Source organism: Thermomyces dupontii (genome assembly GCF_041956625.1).
Source record: "Thermomyces dupontii strain NRRL 2155 unplaced genomic scaffold VTN31scaffold_5, whole genome shotgun sequence".
Classification (NCBI taxonomy): Eukaryota; Fungi; Ascomycota; class Eurotiomycetes; order Eurotiales; family Trichocomaceae; genus Thermomyces; species Thermomyces dupontii.
The window spans coordinates 1,087,063-1,108,796 of NW_027192311.1; the positions used below are offsets into that span (position 1 = coordinate 1,087,063).

Sequence of the window (21,734 nt, forward strand, 5' to 3'; positions counted from 1 at the left end):
ACCCCATGGACCTGAACAAGTTGACAGGCAACTGGCTTGCTCGTCTAGCCTCCGCAATGTTGTCTACTGTCGATGCTAAGATGCAGTATTTTCTTATCTACTATCAACACATTCGCAATTTGCATTGTCATTAACATGACATCCCGAAATTGTTAACAACAAAGACGGCAGCTCATACTCTACAGCTTCCCAATGGTGTTGAAGTCGACCAGGGCCTCCTGCACACGCAGGCTCATCGCCTTCTCTCCCTCACGCACCCACACGCGCGGGTCGAAGTACTTCTTGTTGGGCTTGTCATCGCCCTCCGGGTTGCCGACCGGCGATTGCAGGTAGTCCTTCTTCTTGGCCATGTAGTCCCGCACGCCCGACATGTACGCGTACTGCATATCAGTGTCCAGGTTGACCTTGACCACGCCGTAGCTGATGGCCTCCTGGTACTCCGACTTGGCCGAGCCGGATCCGCCATGGAAGACGAAGAAGACTGGCTTGTCCTTGGGCGAGCCGGTCTTCTCCTTGACATACGCCTGGTGCTTCTGAAGCAGCTCCGGGTGCAGTCGCACGTTGCCCGGCTTGTACACACCGTGCACGTTGCCGAACCCGGCAGCGATCGAGAAGTACGGGCTGATGGGCGACAGCGCGTTGTAGATGGCCAAGATGTCCTCGGGCTGAGTGTAGAGAGCGGCGTTGTCGACCGATTCGTTGTTGACGCCGTCCTCCTCACCGCCGGTGATACCGATTTCCTAAGCCAAATCTGTCAGCACAGAACATCCCTGGGCCACTCCGGGCCGAAGACGTACCATCTCAAGCCATTGCTTCATGGGAGCGGCCCGCCGCAGGTACTTGGCCGTGGTCTCGATGTTGTAGTCGACGGGCTCCTCCGACAAGTCAATCATGTGCGACGAGAAGAGAGGCTCTCCGTGCTGCTTGAAGTATCGCTCATCCTCATCCAACATGCCATCGAGCCACGGCAGCAACTTCTTGGCGCAGTGGTCAGTGTGCAGGACAACGGGGATGCCGTAGGAAGGAGCAATGCTGCGAATGTAGTGCGCCGCGGCAATGGCACCCGCGATCGAAGCCTCCTGGTTGGAGTTGGGAACGCCCTGGAGATTCGTTAGCTATCATTGAGCGGTCCCGACGGTTGCGGCGGACCAACCTTTCCAGCAAAGTAGGCAGCACCACCCTGGGAGACTTGCAGGATGATGGGGGTTTTCTTGTCACGAGCGGCTTCCAGCGCCGCGACGGCGGTCGACGACGAGGTCACGTTCTGCAGTGTGGGGTCAATCACATAGTGTCCCTTCGGTGAGCAGTGTCGACACTCACAATTGCAGGAATCGCATAGTTGTTGGCATGGGCATGCTGGAACAGACGGAGAACATCGTCACCGACGATGACGCCGGACTTGCGGGACAGCTGCTCGAGGACGCCCATTTTCTAAGACCGAATGAACAGACTGTACTATGTACAACGGAAACTGTCAGCGACACTGTCGGGACCAGTTCTGAGAAGAATTCTGTACAAGGACGAAGATTGCAAAATGGTCACAAAGCTTCGTCTGCCATAAAAAAAAGGCCGCGACCGAATTCCAATCCGCTCACCGGGTCACCGTAAAGGTGGAGCAGAGAGAGAGAGAGGCACCAGCAGCGGGCGGGTACAGTGAAGTCAGGATGATTTCATGCAGGCTTGGAACTCACCTTTGGTATGATCAGGATAGCGGTAGGAAAGGTGTGCACAGTTCAATCGAGTCGATTCTGCTCGCAGATTTCAGGACACTGTACTACTCGGACTCAGGGATCTGATCGCGGCCTATTAAATCATCATGGTCCCCTCGCCGTGGTGGGGTTATTACGCTGGGAGCTCTAGGAATAACCGCAGATTTCCGAATTGCCCCGCGATTGAAGCCTCAGGCACATCTTGCTGAGCAATTTCACGACCATCGATGATGTTCTGGAGCACGGCAGTACGAGTCCTGGCGAGGGACTCTTTATGCGGCCGATTATTATAGCAGGTTACTATGTTCTCTGCGCGCCTCGAACGCTCTCTATGTAATCCGTAAAGGTATGCTCTACGAGTCGCATTCCTTCAACATCAGGATGCATACGTTCGTCAAGTCCTCCACGTCATACGGCCTTCATCCATCAACCGCACTTAAGAATGATTTTTGTCCGCGGCGAAGCTGGCTATGCCTTGGCAGAATCGGATTGCGTCTCCTCTCGGGGATCATGCGCTGCATCAATTCGAACATCATATTCTATTGTCGGCCCGAACCGTACAACGGACTCAAAGCGCGTAGACCCTTCCTAATAATGGACTTGCAACCTGAGACAAACCAATCCAATCAACCCAGCAATCCCACAGAAACCATCCCCCACGGCATGTGGAAGGACAACTGCCCCATTCTTTCTCTCGCGCGGCTTTGCCGAACTCTTATGACTTTCGAAGCCTGCTCCCCGGGCTTCTTGCCGTCGGAAGTGTGGGAGAGATCGGAAGACCTCGGGTATTCCATCGGTACTTCCTCATCAGATGTCCAGGGCCGCCGTTCGACTCTGTTCGAAGCAATTCGATGCGCAGGCGAGATTTCCTTTTCTCCGCCGAGAGATCATAGGGCCTCCGAGATGTTGGTGAATCGTTTCCTGCGGGTTTGAATTCCAGAACGCGTCCATGTCGGAATGCGAATCGGCCGCCACTTGCAGGGCCGAACGGCGATAACGATAAGAACCTAACTACAGTATTACTCGTACGGGTAGTGGGTTAAATCACGTGATTGATATACCAAACATGGAAGGCATGGGATATCATGAAACCTGATTATATTTGGTCTCGATGGCATGACCAAGACTGCCTATGTACAAAGCTCCTCTCTATGTACGACATTATCTCGTAACCCCGAAAATGCCCATTCCTTTAGGTCATCAAGCGTCATGCGAGCGCTCCATCTCGTAGAACAGAAGATACACTTCCCTTTGCATCCCCAATACATCGCTAGTCTTGCATGCTTTCACCTTCTCATCGGAGATCCGCCACCATCGGTCGCTCTGCTTGCGGCGGCCAAGGAGACGGTGCGAGCTCGACGGCCGGCTGGACGATCTTTCCTTTGGTTTCTGGAAAGACAACGTCCCTCGGTCCGAGGTTGACGACGGTCGGCTACCCTCGACCGTCTCGCTGCCAGAGCCAGAGCCCGTGGGCAAGGAACCGTGCGATCGCTGGCTCTGCAGCGAACTGCGCGGTTGCGTTGGAGATGAGAGGGACAGGGAGGTCGACAATCGCGACGACGGTGGTTCCGTCGACGTTGAGGTAGAGCGATCCGGTGATGACGTTCCGTTAGAATTGAGTGAGAGTGATGATGCAACGGGGGAGATGCTGAGCGGGCTCGGCTCAGCGCCGTCTGCCGCTCCGCCCTTGCTTTTGAGGGTGGCGATTCGTGGGCTCGCCGCGGCCGATGGGTTTTGACTGGCGGCGCGACTCTGCGCATAGGACCGGAACGCATCCGGTGTCGAAAACGGGGGATACACGTGGTTGCGTCGGAAGGACTCGTAATGCCCACTGTTGTGGCTACCTTTGTGGCAGACGATCCCCAGTAACTTGTAGAATTTGCGATCGAGAATCCCACCAAGCGTCAGGTGCTCTGGAAAAGAGACCTTGGCTGCGTTCTTGGTTGAACTGAACCGGTCGAAGATGGACCGAGACAGATGAATCGCGATGATCTTGGGAAACACTGTGATCCGCATATGCCTCGCAATCCTCCGTCGGGGTGCCATCTCGGAGGGTGGAAGCTCAACTCCCTCGAGCGTCTGCTCGGGATCGATCTCAAGCGCCTCTTCGATCCGTGCAATCTCCTGATCCAGTCGTTGTTGCTCGGCGTGCGACTGCGCTTTGGCTCTTGCCCGCTGCTTGACCTCCAAAGCATGTCGCAGCCGGCAGTTGTCGCATTTGAAGTCGTCGATGTATTCCGTCTTGAGAAGTCCATCAAAGCATGCATTGAGTGTTGTCGAGCTTTTCTGCGGCACTTGAAGTGTAAGGTTGACAAAGGACGTCTTGTTGGGCCGGTACTGATAATGACAAAACTGGCATTCAATCTGCGACTCTAATTGACCCTCGAACGGAAAACCAAATTCATCATCGACCTGCTTCAACTTGGTTTCGACAATCGCCGGCAGCTCTTCCGCTGTTCCATTGGCGATGCGCTCGGGCGCCGCCGCCGCCACCTCGTCCGGAGTCTGGTCATTGCCATTGGACAAGGGCCCCTCGATCGAGAGCACCGGCGCGGCACGCAGCGCTCGTTTCCGTGCTTTGAGTCCCGCATGGTATTCATCACAGAGCCTCTCCGTGACGACTTGGAGAAACTCCTGCGCATCCTGCTGATTGCGACTGATCCGGGTCCGAAAGGCATACTCCAGCGCCTCGATAAACGGATGTGCTGAGATAGTCTTGCGATAGATGGGCCGCTCGTTGAGACGATCCAGCATCTCCTTCAGCGCGAGCGTCACGGTGCCCTGCTGCAGCTCACGGATCCGCTCGGGCCGCAGCGGCCGACCCCGCGATGTCTCCTCATCCGACTCCGGCAACTGATTATACACCTCTGGGCCATCTAGATTCCGTCGATGCAGCTCCCTGATCAGATATAGTCGCAATTCCCCGAGACCGGCAAGTGCTTGCAGCACGGAATTGATAAAACAGTCATTGGCGGGATTCACCAGGCCGACTACTGTCTTCTTGTGGCCATCGCGATCTCCTCCATCGATGGTAAAGTTAGGCCCGAAGACGTAGAAGAGAGTGATCGCGGCGAGGGAAGCACCGGCCGCATAAGCGGCCACGGTTGTGGGCTTGTCAGGCATCAAAACAAAAAGGGGAGATTGGCTCGCGTTGGGAGGGGCGCACGGGCGAGACGTCGAAACTAATGAGCTGAAGTCGCCGCGATTGAACGATCCATGTCTTCCTCGGCGCGGTGACAGATGGAAAGCTGGCTGACTACAATACTCGAACTGTACAGAGTAATGCAGTCAACACGCCAACGCCGTTCTGAAGTTGGAAAAAAAATAAGGCTCGTAGACAAGAGCGCTGCTCTACCTAAACTCCAGCCGCCCGTCAGCACCGTCCGATCGCTAGCCGAGTAGCAAACTTCGAACCGTGAGTCGACTTACATGTGCTCTGATGATTCGTAGAAAATATTAGATTAATCAGTTAGGTATGAACAAGACAGGTAGGTTAATAGGTAGTACACCACACAGTCGCACCCACATGCGCCCTTTGAAAGCGAACGACTGTACGGAGTATAGTATTAAGGAAATGTGAGGCTTGTACTGTACACAGAAAAACAATTGAAGTTTGTCAGAGAAGAAAGTGGGCGGTGGAGAGTTTGGTGCCCACAATGGATGTGCTGCGGAATGCGGCGATTCCGTCGGTTCCTAGTGCCAAGACGGATAGAGGTCCGTGAGTTGACTTCAAAGAGTTGGCGGTGTTCACACTCGGTCTTTTGTACTATGTAAGATCGCTTGGAGATCTTCTTGTCTTGGGCAAGGATGCGAGATCCGCGGCAGATTCTAATAAGAATGGATAGCGATAGGTTAGATGCGACCGATGGAATGGGCCGATTGGCTTATGAGATGCGGTTATAATCGGGCATTAGCCTACTGATAAGTGACAACTGGCATAAGCATCGAGTCTACTCATCGGAAAGTCGGCAGGCTACCACGTTGTAAGTGAGTACCGCAAAGAGTGATTAGAGGAGCTGATTGTGACTGCCTGCTGTATAGCCTGTGTACTCCGAGTATGGGCTGTGCAATTTCTCCATGCTCTGACGAGCACAAAGAAGGTTCTTACTTGGCTAACCAGGGGACTTGCATATGACCTCGGCCCAGGCTTGTCCCGAATCCCGAAGCCATACTGCAAAAGTCACAAATAAACGAGGGATCATATCGTCATTGATCATTCGGCGGGGTAGTGATGTGGTGAGTCGCAACTATAGTACAATCGGAAGCACTCGAAGTTTCAACGTAGACAAGAGTCGGAGCATCTCTAAGGGATCAGCCGAATTGGCCACTTTACAAGTAGCCTACTACCACGTGTAGTCCACATGATTGATCTTGATGTCCTAGAATGTGTGGTTACAGAAGAATCAACTTTTGTCTATTGCTCATGAACAGAGGATATCTCGAATTTGCATGGCGAAATATGATATCCAAATCCCATACACAGAACTAAACAAGCATCTCCTTGGGCAGAGTGGAAACGTGATGCTTGAACAATTCTTCCGCTTGCTTCCAGACACGAGCGTTGGCACGGTCCTTGAGTTGCAGAAGACTGGGGAGGAGAGCCTTGCTAAACTGCTCGGAACTCTCGCGCGGAATCAGCGACGGCAGATGGTCAATACTGATCACAGTCAGAGGCAAGTCAGGGTTGCCAAGCGGCACATTGACCGGCATCGTTGGCTTTTCAAAGACCGTGGTGACGTCGTAAACAGGAATAGGGTTATTGGGATTGGTCCTGCAAAAACAATCAGCACAATAAATCAAGCCTCCGGAGACGATCCAATGTGACGTACGTGTCCGCGCTAACGTCGCAGATCACCGTTAGGGTTCGCTTCGGCGACGAGAGGCTCTCCTGGTTCACAAATGGCGGGATCTTCGAGGAAAGATAGATGCAGTTGATGAAGATATCGACATCCTCAACGATTTCCCGGAAAGGGCCTCCTTGACCATGTCAGCCAGATACCTACGCAACATGAGACATTCTGCCAGTACCTTTCTTGGTCTCCTCGATATCCCATTTCAAGATGTCTGAATCCGGAATGCCCACGTCCTTCGCCAGTTGCACGGCACCAGTGCCGCACCGTCCAAGCTTTAGTCGAGTCAGTAGAGGTTGGTTCTACTCGTAACTGCTCAAATACAGTCCAGACTTACCGCTCCAATCACGAGAATCTTAGGGCCGCGGCCCGCCTTCTGCTTTCCCGTCTCCAAAGCCTCCTTCACGGAAGCAATCAGAGCCGCCTCATTCGGATAGGGAGACTCTCCAGGGAGAAGTTCATCTTTGCTATGCGTCAATTGCCAGGCCCAGTTTTTGATGGCCAAAGCAGAGCCTATATGCCGGGTAAGCACATATGTGTCGGATCACAAAAAAGCATGCGGCAAGTCGTACCAGCATATCCGGCAGAGTAACCAAAGGCTGCCCACATATTAGTCACTGTTAACAAACTCAGCCGTTTCTCTCAATGTATCGTACCGGCAACACGCCGGCCAGCCTCGTCAGTGAGGAATTCCAAGTCCAGCAAGGTACCCCCACCGCGGGGCCAGCGACTCAGCACTTTCTGCCATCCGGCTTGCTGCTTATAGCAGTGCGCAAACGAAATATGGACGTGTTCCAACGGGAAATCGTCGTCGGGAAGTTCTTTCAAGCCGAGAATGTACGCGTCCTTGGGAGCATCCTTGACCCACGACCCTTCATCGACGAGGCGGGCGCCGACCTAGAAGACTCACAGTGTCAGTCTGCTATGTCACGACTTCAATTGCCGGATCTAATGAACCGCTGAAGGGTATGTACAGCTGCAAATTCCTCATCTAACATTCCCATTCATGTCAGCAATGTTCGTGCCGATTTCCGATTTGATCGTTCACTCATACCATCGAATATTCTTTGACGTGACCGCTCAACCGTAACATCAAAACCGGCATCCAAAAGCGCCTTGGTCGTGGTCGGAGTCACTGTGCTCGCAGGTTAGCCTTGTGGACGGCAATCGTTGACTGCAATGACTCGAATTGAATGAATGAGATCAAACGCACAGGCTGACCGCGCCTCGAAGGGCTTAGTCTCTGCTCTCAACCAGATTTTATTCGAAGACATGCTGATCCGACTATATACGAATCAATTGACTGCGCAGATATTTCTCCAGAGAGTTGTCTGGCAGAGGAATGGCTTTACTCTGAGTCACCATGCTGAATACCTAAAGACTCAATTTCTGTTCCCGATAGCCTAAACCCACCTGGCCGCGGGGAATCGGAACAACCAATGAGATGAGAAGGATAAATCGCCCCTCTTATCGGCGCTAATTATGTAATTACACAGGAATGATTACCCAATCGAGTAACTGCACTGGCATCCTCTGAAACTCAAGGACATCAATCGACTTGATCGATTGTGCTGACCATAACTAGACTCACATATATTATCCGTAACATTGAGCCATTCCATTTCATAATCGATCCTCAGAAGCATTTCCACTGAACAAAGCAAGCAAAACAGAAACATCATCAAGGTGAGACAGAAGAGACAACCATCCAGATCTCGAAGGCACCTCTCATCACTGTTTTGTGATAAAACACATTGAAAGAAACGTAGATCACAAAGCACGCCAGGTCATGAGCACAAGTTCATAGCCTCAGCACGGTAGAGGAGAGAGACAGAACACGAAACACCAGCAAAGAGGAAAAGAGAAGCGAAGAAAGAAAATACAGTCAACGCCATCATGAATTCACTTTTACTCAATGCCCATAGTTGCTGCCCCAACCACCGCGACCGGTGTTGCCATAGTAGTTTCCAAATCCAGCCCCGTAGTTGCCATATCCGCTGCCATGGCTCTGATTGCCAGCTTGATGGCCACTCAATCCACCGAGCCCGCCCCCGTACTGCGGGTTGAGATGAGGGTAGCCACCGAATGAGCCCTGTTGACCTTGTTGACCCTGCAGCGGCGGCAGCCCAGACTGCGACTGGGGCTGGCCCGAAACGTTATTCGCCGCCGAACCGGGCCGGTTGGCCTGGGCCAGCGACGGGCTCGGCCCACCGGCCTTGGACGCCTCGAATCCCTTGGAGGCCTCTTCAGAGCTCACAGACTGCTGCTGCGAGATCGGCTGGTTCTGCCCAAAGCTCGACGACTGAGAGCGTCCGAACACATCAGGCACGCCGGACCCGAAGCCCGTGCTACCTGCACCCGCCGCTTGTTGAGACTCCGGCTGGCTCGTTGCTGTCCGGCCATACATCGAGTCCCGACCAGGCAGGTTCTGATTAAACCCGCCGGCATTGGCGGGAGACGACGAGTGATCGTATGAGAACGGCTGGGCATACATGCCAGCCTTTCCATACGGAACAAACTGATTGGCATACCCATACTGGTTGCTGTGAGGCATGTAATGGTCGTCATATCGACGGGCATCGTCGTACATCGGACGATTGCGGCCATACTGATGCTGGCTGATTTGGCTCATATAAGAAGCGTAGTGGGGACTCGAGTAGTAAGGATATCCATAGCTGTATCCATGGCCCGCCTGGCCACCCGGTATATGCTGGGCCGAAGGTTGTTGGGTCGTAGCAGCGGGCATAACCGGGTTCGGGGTATTATGGCCGCTGCTGGAAGCTTCCACATGGCCATAGCGGCCCGGAGGTTGTTGCGTGGTAGGAGCATGAGGTTGGCCTTCGGTGCCGGACACGCCGAATCCACTTGCCGCTCGCTGAGCGGCGGCGTTGTCCTGTGACGGATACCCGCCGTAGTAGTTGTAAGGCAACCGTTGCTGGTCGCCGGCGTAGAACGGGGAGTACTCGCTGGCGCTTGTCGCCGCCGCCTGAGTGGGCGCCTGGCTGGTGAAGGGCTCTTGCACCTGAGTCTGCGGCTGAGACATTTGTTGGGTAAATGGGTCGTACGGCTTCTGACCGTCGCCATAGCGAGAGAAGTCGTTGAAGGGAGTATCCGCAGCAGACACCTGAGGCACCGGTGGCAAACCAGGCGCCGGACGAGCGGCCGGAGCAGCATCGCTGGACGGCTGCGTTTGCGCCGGAGGAGGTAGCGACGCTCTAGGAGCAACGGGGGAATGTTGAGGCGGTTGTGGTCGGGTCTCCGCATCCTCTCTCCCTTCATCGATGTTAGTTGGGTCGTTATCATTGAGGCCCATGCTTCCAAACTGAACGGCGGCACGATCAACTGCATGGTTGGCAGGCATAACAACAGCTTCCTGCTGTTCGAGAACCCGGCGTTGGAGGGTGCTAGACCGGGCAGACGCAGGCGCCGTCGCTTTCACAGAACTTGAGGCATAACCAGAGGTTGTACTGCGGGTTTGTGGAGTAACAGGAGGAAGGGAATTGGGGTCTTGTACACTAGCAACAGTGCTAGCGGCGGTGCCAGTGGCAGGAGGTGCAGAAACATCCGGGACTTGTTCGAGATTCGATTTGGTCAGGTCATCCTTGGGACGCTCGGTAGGTTCCGTGGAGGCGGGGGCGGGGGCAGATGTTGAAGGTTCGGTGAGAGGGATAGCCGGAGGTTCAGGAGCTTTCGTTTCCGAAACATCAGGGACAGCAGGGACAGCAGGGGCAGGCTTGGATTCCGTGGTGGCGGTTTCAGATGGCGGCTGAGTGGTTTGCGTAGTCGAAGGCGGCGGCTTTTTCTGCGGAGGAGGAGGTGTTGGTTTTGCAAACAAGCTGGCCCAGCCTTTCTTCGTAGGCTCCGAAGCCTTGGGAGCTTCCTGGGAAGCATCGGATGTTTGCGGTTCCCCGGACTCCGCAGGCTTCGCTGGGGCGACGTCGTTCGCTGTAATCGTCTCGATCGCAGCGGGTATTTGGATCTCGGCAGCCGAGGTGGACTTGTCACCGCGCACCCCGTTCGCACGAGCACCAGTACGACGGCTGCGGCCCTGGCTCGACCGACCACGCTCGCCACGGGCGCGTCCACCTCGAGCTTCAGATCCACCACGTGCACGGCCTCCACGGGGAGCGGACTCCGACTCCGGGGCAACAGGTTCGGCTTTCGAGGCCTCCTTGGCCTTCGATCGAGATCGGTCCGAGCTCTTCTTCTTCACCTCGCCCCATTGAGACACATTGCCTGAGAGCAGCACATGGTTAGCGCTAAATCGCAGAGCGTAGACGCAGCGCCGCTGCATTGACAACTCACCTTCCGTGATGTGTTCAATTGCGCTTTCCAGATCCCCGTTTGAATCTTCCAGGGCGAAGACGAGATCGTCGTCGGTCCAGTCAGGGAATAGCTCCTTCAGTGTCGGGATCTCGGAAGCATATTTCCTCTTCAATTGACCGATTTCCCCCTCATCCTCATATGTCACAGGCGTTGAGCTTTTCTCTGCGGCATCACTTTTAGTTGATCGAGGACCACCTCGACCGCCTCTGGAGCTGTGGCCACCTCGACCACCACGGGCGGACCCGCGCCCACGCGGAGCGGAAGATCGCGATGGCGCTTCAGACATGGGGATGTGAGAGATAAAAAGCGATTACTGAAGCTGTGGACGGCAGAGAGCAGCGTCCACGGATGAAAAGAGAGCAAGATCTACTCTGTGCGAAGAGTAGAAACCGGATTTGCGGTGGTCAAAGTGCCCACTGGAACAAGGTCAAAGACTATGAAAAACCAAGCAAGATTGAAAGACAAGAAAAGCTGCCTCGACTCGAGGTCCACGGCAACAGAGCCGCAAGTGATTTGAAACCGTCAGTTGGGGGGGCTGCAAGAGTGGAAGAGGACAGCAGAGGCGAAGGAAGATTAAAGCACAATGGGGAAGAGAGAGAAGAGTTCGACGACCCAAGGGAGCATGGGCAATGCCAAGCCTGAGGCGTGTAAGGGAGCGGAGCCTGAGGCTGCCTGCGAATTTTTGTGGGTTGAGCGGTTGAGCCATGGTTGCCAGCCCTACTGATGCCTCAGGCGTAAATATTACATAATCAGACTTTACCGAATAGGGTTTAGCTGCGTGCCAAGCTCTTGAATGCGGAGTACATGTATTAGTCATTCGCCAAGAATCCTAATTGCCTCGTTGGGATGGCCCCGGACTGGCCCTGACCTCTGATCAAGTGTTCCAAAGGATTGTGTCAATGCTGTTTGACGGTACTTCGACCGCATCTCAAATCCGCCGCGTCAATGTTGAATACTCGCACGGTACCACAAATTGAAGAGATTTCGTTATGAAGAAAACATCAGTCTTGAGACGGGCGTGGCGCAAAATCCACCCCCCTTTGCCTCGCACGCCGCGTGAATCGCAGCAATTGCTCTCCGCGTTGACCTCGTCCTTTCGCCGGCAGCTTGAGGCTGCAGACACGAATCAACCAAGCAAATCTGCGGATCAGCATGTCCGGTCGATTTTGGAGAACCCGTTGTTTCGAGTCGTTCCCCCAAAGGGCCAGGCACTCACTCCGCAGGAGCGTTCCAAACGGTTAGCGGAGCAGCCCATGGCTCTGTTCGATGAACTGGTAGCCGCGGGCGCCATTACCGGACGTGACATTGCGGATTGCCTTCGCTACCAACTGGCACTGATTGGCTCATCATCTTCAAATGCCAAGGAGGCCATGAAGACGACTGGTGCGGGTGCTCGAGTGGTCTCGTGGTTTTGGGCGTCAGATTCCGCGTCGCGGAAGACGTTGTTCAAATGGCGTCCTGCGACATCTGCAGTCCTCAAGTTCATGGCAGCGGAGGATCTCCATGATACCGTAATGATCTGGCTCCGAATGATCAGCAAGTTGGACATTGGCGGACTCGATGGGCAAATTCCAGAGAAACCCGGACGGCAGCTCTTCAAGGAATTCTTGGCCGATTTTATCGAAGCGGACCTCCAATATGGGCGCGGCATTGAGTCTGCGCTGCAATCATATCTCCAAGTTGTCCAGATGTGTTCGTCGTTGGATCACATCACGCCAGAGACAAGAGACCTGATGCTGGGACAAGGCGCTGTATGCTTGAGCCGGTGGATCAGTGATCATAGTTCGGATCCCTCCACCAAGTCCATTCCCCCTGACTTATATGAGCGGTTCTGTGCAGCTTTAGCTACTCTTCCATCACTCCCCTTTTCGAGTGCTTCTGTGTGGCTCTACCACCCGTCGCGGCCGACCGCGGATCCGCTCCTGGATTATCTACGAAAACGAGTTCTGCCAGCAGAATCATCCTCGAAGCTAACCAGCCACAAACGCGAGCATGTTGTGCGGGTTTGGCTTGATGCTTTGAGGCTGCTGTTGGATCAAGAAAAGGATACAGACGCCGCACTTCTTGTGCCCCACATCAAGCGGCTTCTACAGCAAGAGCGCCAGGAGGAGTCCGGCGAGCAAGGGAATAAGGAGGAGAATTCTTCCGACACCCAGTCGATTTGGCGAACATTGTTGGCATTATCTTGATGTTGCCGTATGACCTCACGCCGGCCTAGGTCCTCTTCACCGATACATCACAAATTAGCTGCTCTCACGAATACATTCGGCACATTGCAACGTGTTCATACCAATTACGAAGACATGTTTGTTGCTGCGGGCTCCAAAACTCGAACCAGCCGAGTTCGAGAACAGTCGGAGAACAGCGCATGCTGACGCCTGCCCCGTGTCGATAGCCCATACGGGTTCCTTCCGGAAAAGACACTTCGGAACTCGGGTATCATGCCCGCAAAGCTTCCCAGCGGTGATATGTGCAATGGTAAATCCATTGCAAGACGAAGCATGCGGCTGCAGGTCGAAACGCACAGCACAGGCATTCACTATAGACTGGGGATAAGATACTGCAGCTGGTTCTAAGGTTCCGTTCCCGGTCATCTTCAACGGCCATCCATGGGATAGATAGATGGGATAAAGGCAGCTTGATCGCCACTTTTCCCGCCTGGGATTTATGGGAGAATTTTGGCGGCTGGAAGCCTGTTTGGAGAGAGTGGCAGCGATCTGCTCGTTGTACATAGCCGGCTCTCAGTCCGTACGTGGCCATCCATCGTCATTGAATCGTCTGTCCGTACAGAGGATGAGTTCTCTATTGCCCACTATCCTTGCTGTGCCCGTAAATCCCTCCGTCAAGAATCCACTGTTCGTTATCCTCGTTATCATCCTGTACGCGTCGCCACGTTTGCTGGGACTCTTTTCGAGATGTCCCCTCTCTCCCTGTCGAACCCTTCCACACAGGCCGCACCAGGCCGCCGCTAGCAAGGAGGGGATTCTTGCTAAACGCAGCGGTACCGCCGGTTTCATGGGATGCATCACCCTCGTCGGCCGCTGCGGTCTCGTCCTCGTCTTCCGTTTCTGACTCCGCTTCTACGGGTGCAGTTTGGTACGTCCGCACCACTCGACCACCCTTGATATCCAGGCTCATCACCGTCCTTTTCTTCTCCCATTCTGGTCGTGACTTCTCTTCCATTTCTCGGAGCATACGCTGCTGTTTCTTCAGCGCTAGGGCCCGCTGCGCCGGAGTCATCCATTGCGTCGATATTACATTTGGGATCTCGAAGTCGGCGGCCTCATCCCTGATACGGGTGCGTTGGGCGTTTTGTGCCTGGAACGCTAAGAGCTTGTCCCGATGTGCGACAGCAGCCTCAAGCCCGCTGGCAGCCGCAGGAGATATGCCAGGGCCGCCAGTGTGACGCATGCTTTCATTGTGTGCACGCATTTTTTCCTGTCCTCGCTCAGCACGAAGCTCTTGTATCATGCTCTGAATCTCTTCGCTCGAGAGGAGAGGTGCACCGCAGAACGAGCATGGCTGTAGCCCTTCCAAGGAACAGATGATTTTGCCGCAGTTTAGGCAGTTAGGTGCTGGAGTGAATAGCATGTGAATGGTTGCATTACAATTGCAAATTCGTCGCTCCTTTGCCGATCTAGGATTCGTAGACACTTCTAGCGCAGCAATTGCCGCAGTCAAATCAGCAATATTGTTCGTCGTAATCGATTCCGAGCTCTTGGCAGTGCTAGGCGTGCTAGGTGATGCGGTACGATTTCTGGAAGATTTCATGGTCTTGGACCTGACATTGGGCAGATAATCGGAGATGAGCGGTCCGTCCGCCGACGGAGGTAATTTCGTCTTGCGTGCAGGTGACGATCCCTGCGATTGAGTATCGCTACCATCTGGACGGAGCCGTGCAGCAGGCTTTGTAGACGATGACGAAGCATCTGACACTGGTGCGCTGCTCCCACCTGGCCCCGATTTGGAGGCCGATGCCGACATGTAATCCTCTTCCTGATCTGCCTTCCTGTATGCTCCGGCCGTGTTTCCATGGTTCTCCGGTATCCGCGGCGGTCCTGCGCTGTGTAAGGGTGCCTTGGTTCGCTTCTTCTGCTTCTGTGGAGTATTTCCGCTATCAATATCTGCGGAGCGCGACGAAGCGGCGCTTGGTGGTGGTGTCGACTGGTCGTCCGATCGCCGGGCGTTGAAAGACGAAATGAACTCCAGCACTGCCGGCGAATCGCCCAGCAGGTTCTTCAAGTGTTCAGCACTGTCCTCTTTCGAGAGGCTGGCTGAATAGGTCACGATCTGTCGAAGAGACTCATCGTCGAGAGGGAGGAATTTCGAGAGAGCAGGAACTGCCCATCCGAGCAAGTCGGTTGGCATAATGCCGCCAGAGGAACAGGCTATTTGATCGGCGTCTCCGTGATATATGATCGGAGGAACAACAACGCGCTTCGTTCCCGTTTCCAGGCTTGGTGACACGGTGACTGGGCTCTTGAGGTTCAAGCCCTAACTTTACTGTAATTTGCCTTTTGAGGTTTAGATCGAAGATTAAACCAATTAAGGCTAGTTCTTAGGAACTTTCCGCTATGAAAATAACAATGTATAACTAACTCCCGAAGAGTTATTTTCTAGTTACCAAACGTAACCTATACACAAGAAGGCGAGCCATGGACAATCGTGGACTCATCGAGTCATGGCCGTCTAATGGTGGCAAAGAAATCCTGCATCAGTGAAAGCGAGAATGAGCATGATTTTCTCCTGTAACGACTCGCTTTCGTTACTCGATCATGTACCCTGTGGCGAGTTTGGAGCATTTGCACGAGAGGCGATCTGTTCCGTTCCTTTTTTTTTTTTTATTTTTTTTTTTTTTTTTTGGTTTTTGTATCCCCTGGCAGCCGGCCTTTATCGGAGTTTGCCGGATCCACCATGCAGCGGCCCTGCATGTCATCTGTCATTTTGGTGCCGCTTATATCCATATCGGCCTATCGTCGACTGTAGGAACCTGACATCTTTCCATGACAGCACGATCAGATATGATAATTATGTCGCCCATGTCGATTAGGAGGCTCTCCGCAGTGGATAGTTGCATATATATGCATATGCAACGGCCAGCGTTTGATTCCCGGATTTCCCGCATACATGGATGATCCGAGACTCTGAGCGTTTGAACTTCGGCACTCGCAGAAAACATACAGTACTCGTAGTAAATCGGCGTCAACTTCGGCTGTCCCCGCAGCAAAATCTCTGCGATTATCAAAAGATTTTAGTCAGGTTCTCGTATGGCTTGCCCTCACCTCCTCCGAACGAGGACCTCGTCCTTTCTGCTGCCAGACAGACTTTTACTATTCCTAGTCCAAGCTTCACCGGAATCTCAATATGCCTCAGTTCAAGTCAGGCCACTATTAAGCCGATTCACAAGATTTTGCATTTCTAATCCATTTGTGAGGACCCCCGGACTGGGGACTTCATAAACCCTCATGCCCCAGCCGCTTTTCATTTTCGCACTCTTTCAATCCTTTCTCTGCTTTTTTCGTGTCGCCTAGACTGCCTCTACTCCGCCACTGAAGGAAGAACCCCCCTCCCCCCCCCCGGAATCTTTCTCCAGTCATTTCTCGCCCCTTCCCACTCTGGACCAGGGCCAAACCCCAAGCACGTGACCCTTTTCCATTCCTTCGCAGTGCCACCGGACGAACGAATTTTCGTCATCGTAGAGGTGGACGCATTCGTGTTCTTGTTCTGCTGTAATATCGGTCTATATTTATATTAGACACGGGGCGCTTTGTGCATAGGCCATGTTGCCCCCAATCCCTGTCCTAGAGGACTACGGCATTGATCCTCGACATGGATTCCTTCCTCCGTCGCCCCCGCTGACCTCTTTGCCCGACCCGTATTATGCGAAATGGGAATCTGTCCTGGCGAATCTGCATGCACTGATCCTCAGTCGGAGACTTCGATCAACGGTCGACCAGCTCCCTGTCTTGTCAACAGCGTTCTTGCGCAGCGAGTCTGAATGGCAGCGAGCATGTGTGGTTCTTTCCTTCCTGATGCATGGCTACATCTGGGGCGACGACACGCCTGCAGAGGTGAGCAAGTCCGATCCAAGGCGTAGCAATTCAATTCTTGGCTGACACGCCACATAGGTGATTCCTCCGCCGATTAGTGTTCCATTCCTGGAAGTCTGCAAGCGACTGGAGCTGCCGCCTGTTGCAACTTACGCAGCGGTTTGCTTGTGGAACTACAAGCCAATCTTCGCCGATGAGCCGGCAGATAATCTTGAGAATCTAGCCTGCATCAACACCTTCACTGGGTCGTTAGATGAGCAGTGGTTCTACCTGGTTTCTGTGGCCATCGAGGCACGGGGGGCACCCTCATTGTCTCTGATGCTTGACGCCATCGCAGCCGCGAGGGCGGGAAACAGCCAGGTGGTGACCAGGTGCCTTCAAGATTTAGCGGAGATCATTGACGACGTGAGCAACGTGCTGCAAAGGATGTACGAACACTGCGACCCCCATGTGTTCTATCATCGCATCCGCCCTTTCCTCGCGGGAAGTAAGAACATGGGTGATGCTGGCCTGCCGAATGGGATCATTTTTGATACGGGCTCTGGAAAAAGTGACTACTGTCAGTATGGAGGAGGCAGCAATGCGCAGAGTTCACTCATTCAGTTTTTCGATATTGTTCTCGGCGTCGATCACCGTCCCACGGGCGTAACGCGAGAAGAGGCTATGCAAAAAGATCCCGATGGCATGGCGCCCAAACCCCGCCACAACTTTATTCAGGAGATGCGCGAGTACATGCCAGGCCCACACCGTCGATTCCTGGAACACGTCAGCAGCGTTGCCAACATTCGTCAATTCGTTGAATCCCGACGGAACGACAAAGCTCTCTGCTTGGCATACGATGCATGTCTTGCAATGCTCCGCAACCTCCGCGACAAACACATCCAGATGGTGTCGCGATACATCATCATCAAGTCGCGGGAGCAGCGTCGGAACTCGGTTAGCAGCGCGCCATCCAAGCGGCCGACCGTGAATCTTGCTAATCGCAAATCCACCAATGGCGGCAGCAGCAAGAATCTCCGGGGCACGGGTGGTACTGCGTTGATCCTATTCTTGAAGCAGGCGCGGGACGAGACGAGCGAGCCCGCTATTGACTCCTGGGCACGTCGACTGCTGAGCAATGCGCCTGTTGACAAGAGCATTGTATCGCTCGGCAAGGTTGATGAGCACGCAGATGGACAGATCGAGATCGTGGGTTTGGCAGGAACGTGGGCTGTGGATGACAGCGAGGGCGGCATATGCCATTGGTGAACATTACTTGGCAACGGCGTTGTGTGGCATTCTGGTATTGGTTATGATGATACTCACTTTAGACTTATGTTCCGATTATTACTCATGGCTAACGTTGGATGGTATTTTAGACTCTGATTCTGTGACTTGTCTGTACCTCGTGCATTTTGATATATAGACGAGGGAAGAGTTTCTCCGATTCTGCGGTGTTGTTCAACTTTAATGTATCATCCAGACTGTACGAGTAGCAGGAGCATTGACTGCTCAACGGTCAACGTACGTGTACTTCGGGCGTAAGCTTGAATCTACAATTCCTTATCCCTATGCTGATAGAGGCCTGCCACCGGACCGGGAATGCCGCCACTAGCAAAAGACTACTAGAACAAGCTGCGGCGCATGTCAGCCTTTCTTCGGCCATCTCTACTTCGAATGATGTCAGAAAGAACTGTGACTGCGAGTCATATTAATCTATCGAAGCCAGATTCCCTGATCAAGAATGAGATGCATTGCGGGTTCCGTCCTAATGGTCGGCTGCAATTGAGAAGCCTCGATTCTGGCCGATTCCAGAGGTGTCGCCCACCGATCTCCGACTTTGATTACTTTGGGACAATCATTCGCCGGGCAGGCCGTGGGGGTGCGAGGAGCATTTTCGGAAGGAGGAGAAGAAGAAGAAGAAGAAGTAGAAGAATTCTTCAACGGCCGCATGGACTTGAGCTTTATTTTCGGATCGAAACTGACTAATACTAGCACTTGGTGACGACCGACATCGACGGAGTAGACCAGCGACCGTTCGTCCGCTGCAGCTTGGACAACGCTCGTGCTTCCACCGGGACTGACGAGTTTGAAGATCTCCGGTGGCGCATCATCCGGGGGCCAGAGTCTAGTCCCCCGCGAGACGTAACGGTTATCGCTGGAAAAGCCCGATGCTGTGGAACTTTTGGAGGTAGCGACGGAGGAGCCCAGCTGCTTGCGAGAGCAGATTCGGACACGTAACCGTCCGCTGGGCGAAGATGAAGATGCAGGGACGGGGGAATCGTCGACGAGGTCCATGAAGGTCGACGCAGACGCGTTGTATGTGCGGAATCTGGTCCGCGCGAGGATGAAGTCATATCTTGGGCACGTTGCACCGGGGTTGTAGTCCGAGTGCACAAACTTATCCAACCGCTGCAGGCCGATTCCGAGATCACTCAATGGATCCTCCCGTTCTCCGTGTGGCTGTCTCCGTTCCGATTGCTCGGGAACTCGGGAGTCGTCCGAGCCGTTTGAGCCTGGGGATTCGAAAGAGATAGATCCGAAAGTCGACGACAATGATTCGTCGCTGCCGCCAACAGTCACGGACTGGGACTCCTTTAACGGAGTGATATAGCACGTGCGTGTGCTGTCTGAGGCTTCATGCAACCATTCCCGTCGACATTCGTAGATCTGAATCTCGCCTGTCTTCTCATCTTCCCGCAGGAACATATCCGTCCAAGTTTCCATGATTGGACCTTCTTTATGGTTGCGTCTCCATACTCGATGGATGCGAGGACGTCGGACATTCGGGTCCGGTTCGATGCAGGTCCATTCATAGTATGACACCCAGTGCAGTTCGTCTTCATTGGAATCCATTCTGTTGGTGACTGCATAGAGACGATCCTTGAACAGCTCAAAACAGACACTCTGGCCAATATCCGAGCCTGGAAAGTTCCTCAGGATGATCGGCTTTGCAGGCGGTCCTCGATAACCTGCCCGCAGATCGGCCCATTCGATCGTCCACTGCGGATCGCCATCCGTTCCGACTCTCGAATAGACGCCGTAGAAGATGTACGATTCGTTGTGGCGCACAAATAGCCGACGGGTAGATGTCAGCTGTCTTGCGAAGCGGACTCGGCCGCCTTTGCGCCTTCTATGTCCTCTTGGTGTAACATCGAGAACGATCAGAGACGGTTGCTCTCCCTGCATCTCAACCACCATCGCGACCATTCCCATACTGTAGTACAACAGGCCAAGCTCGATCTGGGCACCAAGATCTTCTGCTCGGGCAAATCCCGGAACGATCCTCCGCAGAGCCTTGCGGACATTTAGGACTTGCTCCATCGGCTCTGCATGGTGCACGTTCCAGACTCGGATTTCATTGGCAGAGACGTAGCACAGCACACCGCCTTGATAGAGAAAAGTGGCCGCATGAGCCACAATTGCGACCGAGTAGGGATTGGCCAAGGCCACGGCTTCCCTCACATCGACCAACCACCCAAGAGCATCGCGAAATGACAGGCAACCTTTTGCGGCCAATTGCGCTTCTCGGGTGTGCAGGAAATAAGCCTGCTAAGGTCGTCAACCAGGTTTCCTTTTTTTTGTTTGGTAGGACGCTTGGATAAGGCAACAATTCGCAAGTTCCTTACTTCAATGACTCTCTTGGCGAGCAAATCATTCTGTAAAAGGGAGTAAAGAGTGCGACTGACTCTGCCGAGGTTGATGTAATCCAGATAGTCCAGCCACGAGAGGATTTCGTACACAATGTCGAAGGGCATCGTGTCGAGATTTGGGCTCCTCGCCGTCCGAACGACGGGGTAGTCCATGTTGGAGAACATTCTCTTTACAGCCCGAAGGAAACAAACGATCACATAGCAAGGAGAGTATAGTCAGATAGTTGCAAAAGTCACAATGGTATGACTTGAACAAGTTGGAAATGCGTGCATGACGAATCTTAATACTTCGTTTCTCGACCACGATGACATTGCCACCGACTTCTGGTGTTAGGTGGCGGGAGATGATAATTTTGTCGCAAAGCAAGTGGGAATCTGTTCTGTTTGTACACGAGGGCGTTGACGAATGATATAGGAACGTCAGGAAAGCGACATGTGAGGCTCAAGGACTGATCCACAAATTGAATGCGTGGAGTTTAGGATCGTTTTAGGGTTTTGAATATTGAAGCTGTGATTAAAAGAAAGCGGAAGATGAATCATATGGGGATCTTCGACCAACCACCAGAACAAGTCAGCAGTTACGACTATGTATAAATGCCGTCCTGGAATCCACCTAGTACTTAGACGAGTAATAAGCTTGCTGATGAAGCAGCGATGAGCACACACGAGTCAAGGAATGGGACCTATGATCAGGTTCATTGTCGAGTCATACTACAAACGCGCTAAGCTCTTTTTAATCTTGACCGAGACATCCGTCTCGCATGGACAGTAAAAGGTACTCGTACAGTGCTCAGTTGTTGTGTTTCTGAACTAGTAATATGAACATGGATGATGGATGCAAGGGCGTGTTTGAATTTTGAGGGAATGGCGGTTTGCTTTGAGCCTCAGGTAAACTTGGAAATCACGCTATGTAGAGAGATGCGGCTCTGCGATATTTGGCGCGCTGAGTGACAAAGAACTACGAGTACAGTAACTACTTTAGTAACTACTGTACCTAACTTAGCTAAAAGTTGCATAAGGAGTACTTCGCTCGGAGTAAAGTACATGTACCCATGACCTTCGATCACCGTGCGGGGGACTTCAAGACCGGACCTCCGAAGCCCACCGGCAGTCAAACATTTCCGACTGCAAAGCAGATTTCACAGCCTTGCTTTCTGCCTAGAGTAC

At 53.3% G+C, this 21,734-nt stretch overlaps 9 protein-coding genes across 9 annotated transcripts; 2 read left to right on the plus strand and 7 right to left on the minus strand.

The window, feature by feature from the left end:
* Positions 1-179: 179 nt before the first annotated feature.
* VTN31DRAFT_5671 (uncharacterized protein) lies at positions 180-1,428 on the minus strand (the record flags this gene model as incomplete). Its single annotated transcript, XM_069406196.1, has 4 exons — positions 180-740; positions 798-1,100; positions 1,154-1,264; positions 1,321-1,428. 4 exons carry the CDS (start codon positions 1,426-1,428, stop codon positions 180-182), a joined length of 1,083 nt encoding a protein of 360 aa, XP_069259828.1.
* Positions 1,429-2,909: 1,481 nt separating this feature from the next.
* VTN31DRAFT_5672 (uncharacterized protein) lies at positions 2,910-4,832 on the minus strand (the record flags this gene model as incomplete). Its single annotated transcript, XM_069406197.1, has 1 exon — positions 2,910-4,832. One exon carries the CDS (start codon positions 4,830-4,832, stop codon positions 2,910-2,912), a length of 1,923 nt encoding a protein of 640 aa, XP_069259829.1.
* A 1,362-nt stretch (positions 4,833-6,194) lies between these two features.
* Positions 6,195-7,833, minus strand: VTN31DRAFT_5673 (uncharacterized protein; the record flags this gene model as incomplete). The annotated part of the gene is made up of 9 exons (XM_069406198.1): positions 6,195-6,480; positions 6,539-6,686; positions 6,738-6,834; positions 6,897-7,072; positions 7,132-7,158; positions 7,216-7,456; positions 7,534-7,550; positions 7,614-7,694; positions 7,773-7,833. 9 exons carry the CDS (start codon positions 7,831-7,833, stop codon positions 6,195-6,197), a joined length of 1,134 nt encoding a protein of 377 aa, XP_069259830.1.
* A 638-nt stretch (positions 7,834-8,471) lies between these two features.
* Positions 8,472-11,171, minus strand: VTN31DRAFT_5674 (uncharacterized protein; the record flags this gene model as incomplete). Its single annotated transcript, XM_069406199.1, has 2 exons — positions 8,472-10,795; positions 10,865-11,171. The coding sequence occupies 2 exons, from the start codon at positions 11,169-11,171 to the stop codon at positions 8,472-8,474; spliced, it is 2,631 nt and encodes an 876-aa protein (XP_069259831.1).
* Positions 11,172-11,874: 703 nt separating this feature from the next.
* On the plus strand, positions 11,875-13,074 carry VTN31DRAFT_5675 (uncharacterized protein; the record flags this gene model as incomplete). The annotated part of the gene is made up of 1 exon (XM_069406200.1): positions 11,875-13,074. One exon carries the CDS (start codon positions 11,875-11,877, stop codon positions 13,072-13,074), a length of 1,200 nt encoding a protein of 399 aa, XP_069259832.1.
* Positions 13,075-13,128: 54 nt separating this feature from the next.
* On the minus strand, positions 13,129-13,617 carry VTN31DRAFT_5676 (uncharacterized protein; the record flags this gene model as incomplete). Its single annotated transcript, XM_069406201.1, has 1 exon — positions 13,129-13,617. The coding sequence occupies one exon, from the start codon at positions 13,615-13,617 to the stop codon at positions 13,129-13,131; it is 489 nt and encodes a 162-aa protein (XP_069259833.1).
* Positions 13,618-13,687: 70 nt separating this feature from the next.
* Positions 13,688-15,253, minus strand: VTN31DRAFT_5677 (uncharacterized protein; the record flags this gene model as incomplete). The annotated part of the gene is made up of 1 exon (XM_069406202.1): positions 13,688-15,253. One exon carries the CDS (start codon positions 15,251-15,253, stop codon positions 13,688-13,690), a length of 1,566 nt encoding a protein of 521 aa, XP_069259834.1.
* A 1,412-nt stretch (positions 15,254-16,665) lies between these two features.
* Positions 16,666-18,183, plus strand: VTN31DRAFT_5678 (uncharacterized protein; the record flags this gene model as incomplete). The annotated part of the gene is made up of 2 exons (XM_069406203.1): positions 16,666-16,956; positions 17,014-18,183. 2 exons carry the CDS (start codon positions 16,666-16,668, stop codon positions 18,181-18,183), a joined length of 1,461 nt encoding a protein of 486 aa, XP_069259835.1.
* Positions 18,184-18,630: 447 nt separating this feature from the next.
* Positions 18,631-20,720, minus strand: VTN31DRAFT_5679 (uncharacterized protein; the record flags this gene model as incomplete). Its single annotated transcript, XM_069406204.1, has 2 exons — positions 18,631-20,463; positions 20,544-20,720. The coding sequence occupies 2 exons, from the start codon at positions 20,718-20,720 to the stop codon at positions 18,631-18,633; spliced, it is 2,010 nt and encodes a 669-aa protein (XP_069259836.1).
* Between the last annotated feature and the right edge of the window lie 1,014 nt (positions 20,721-21,734).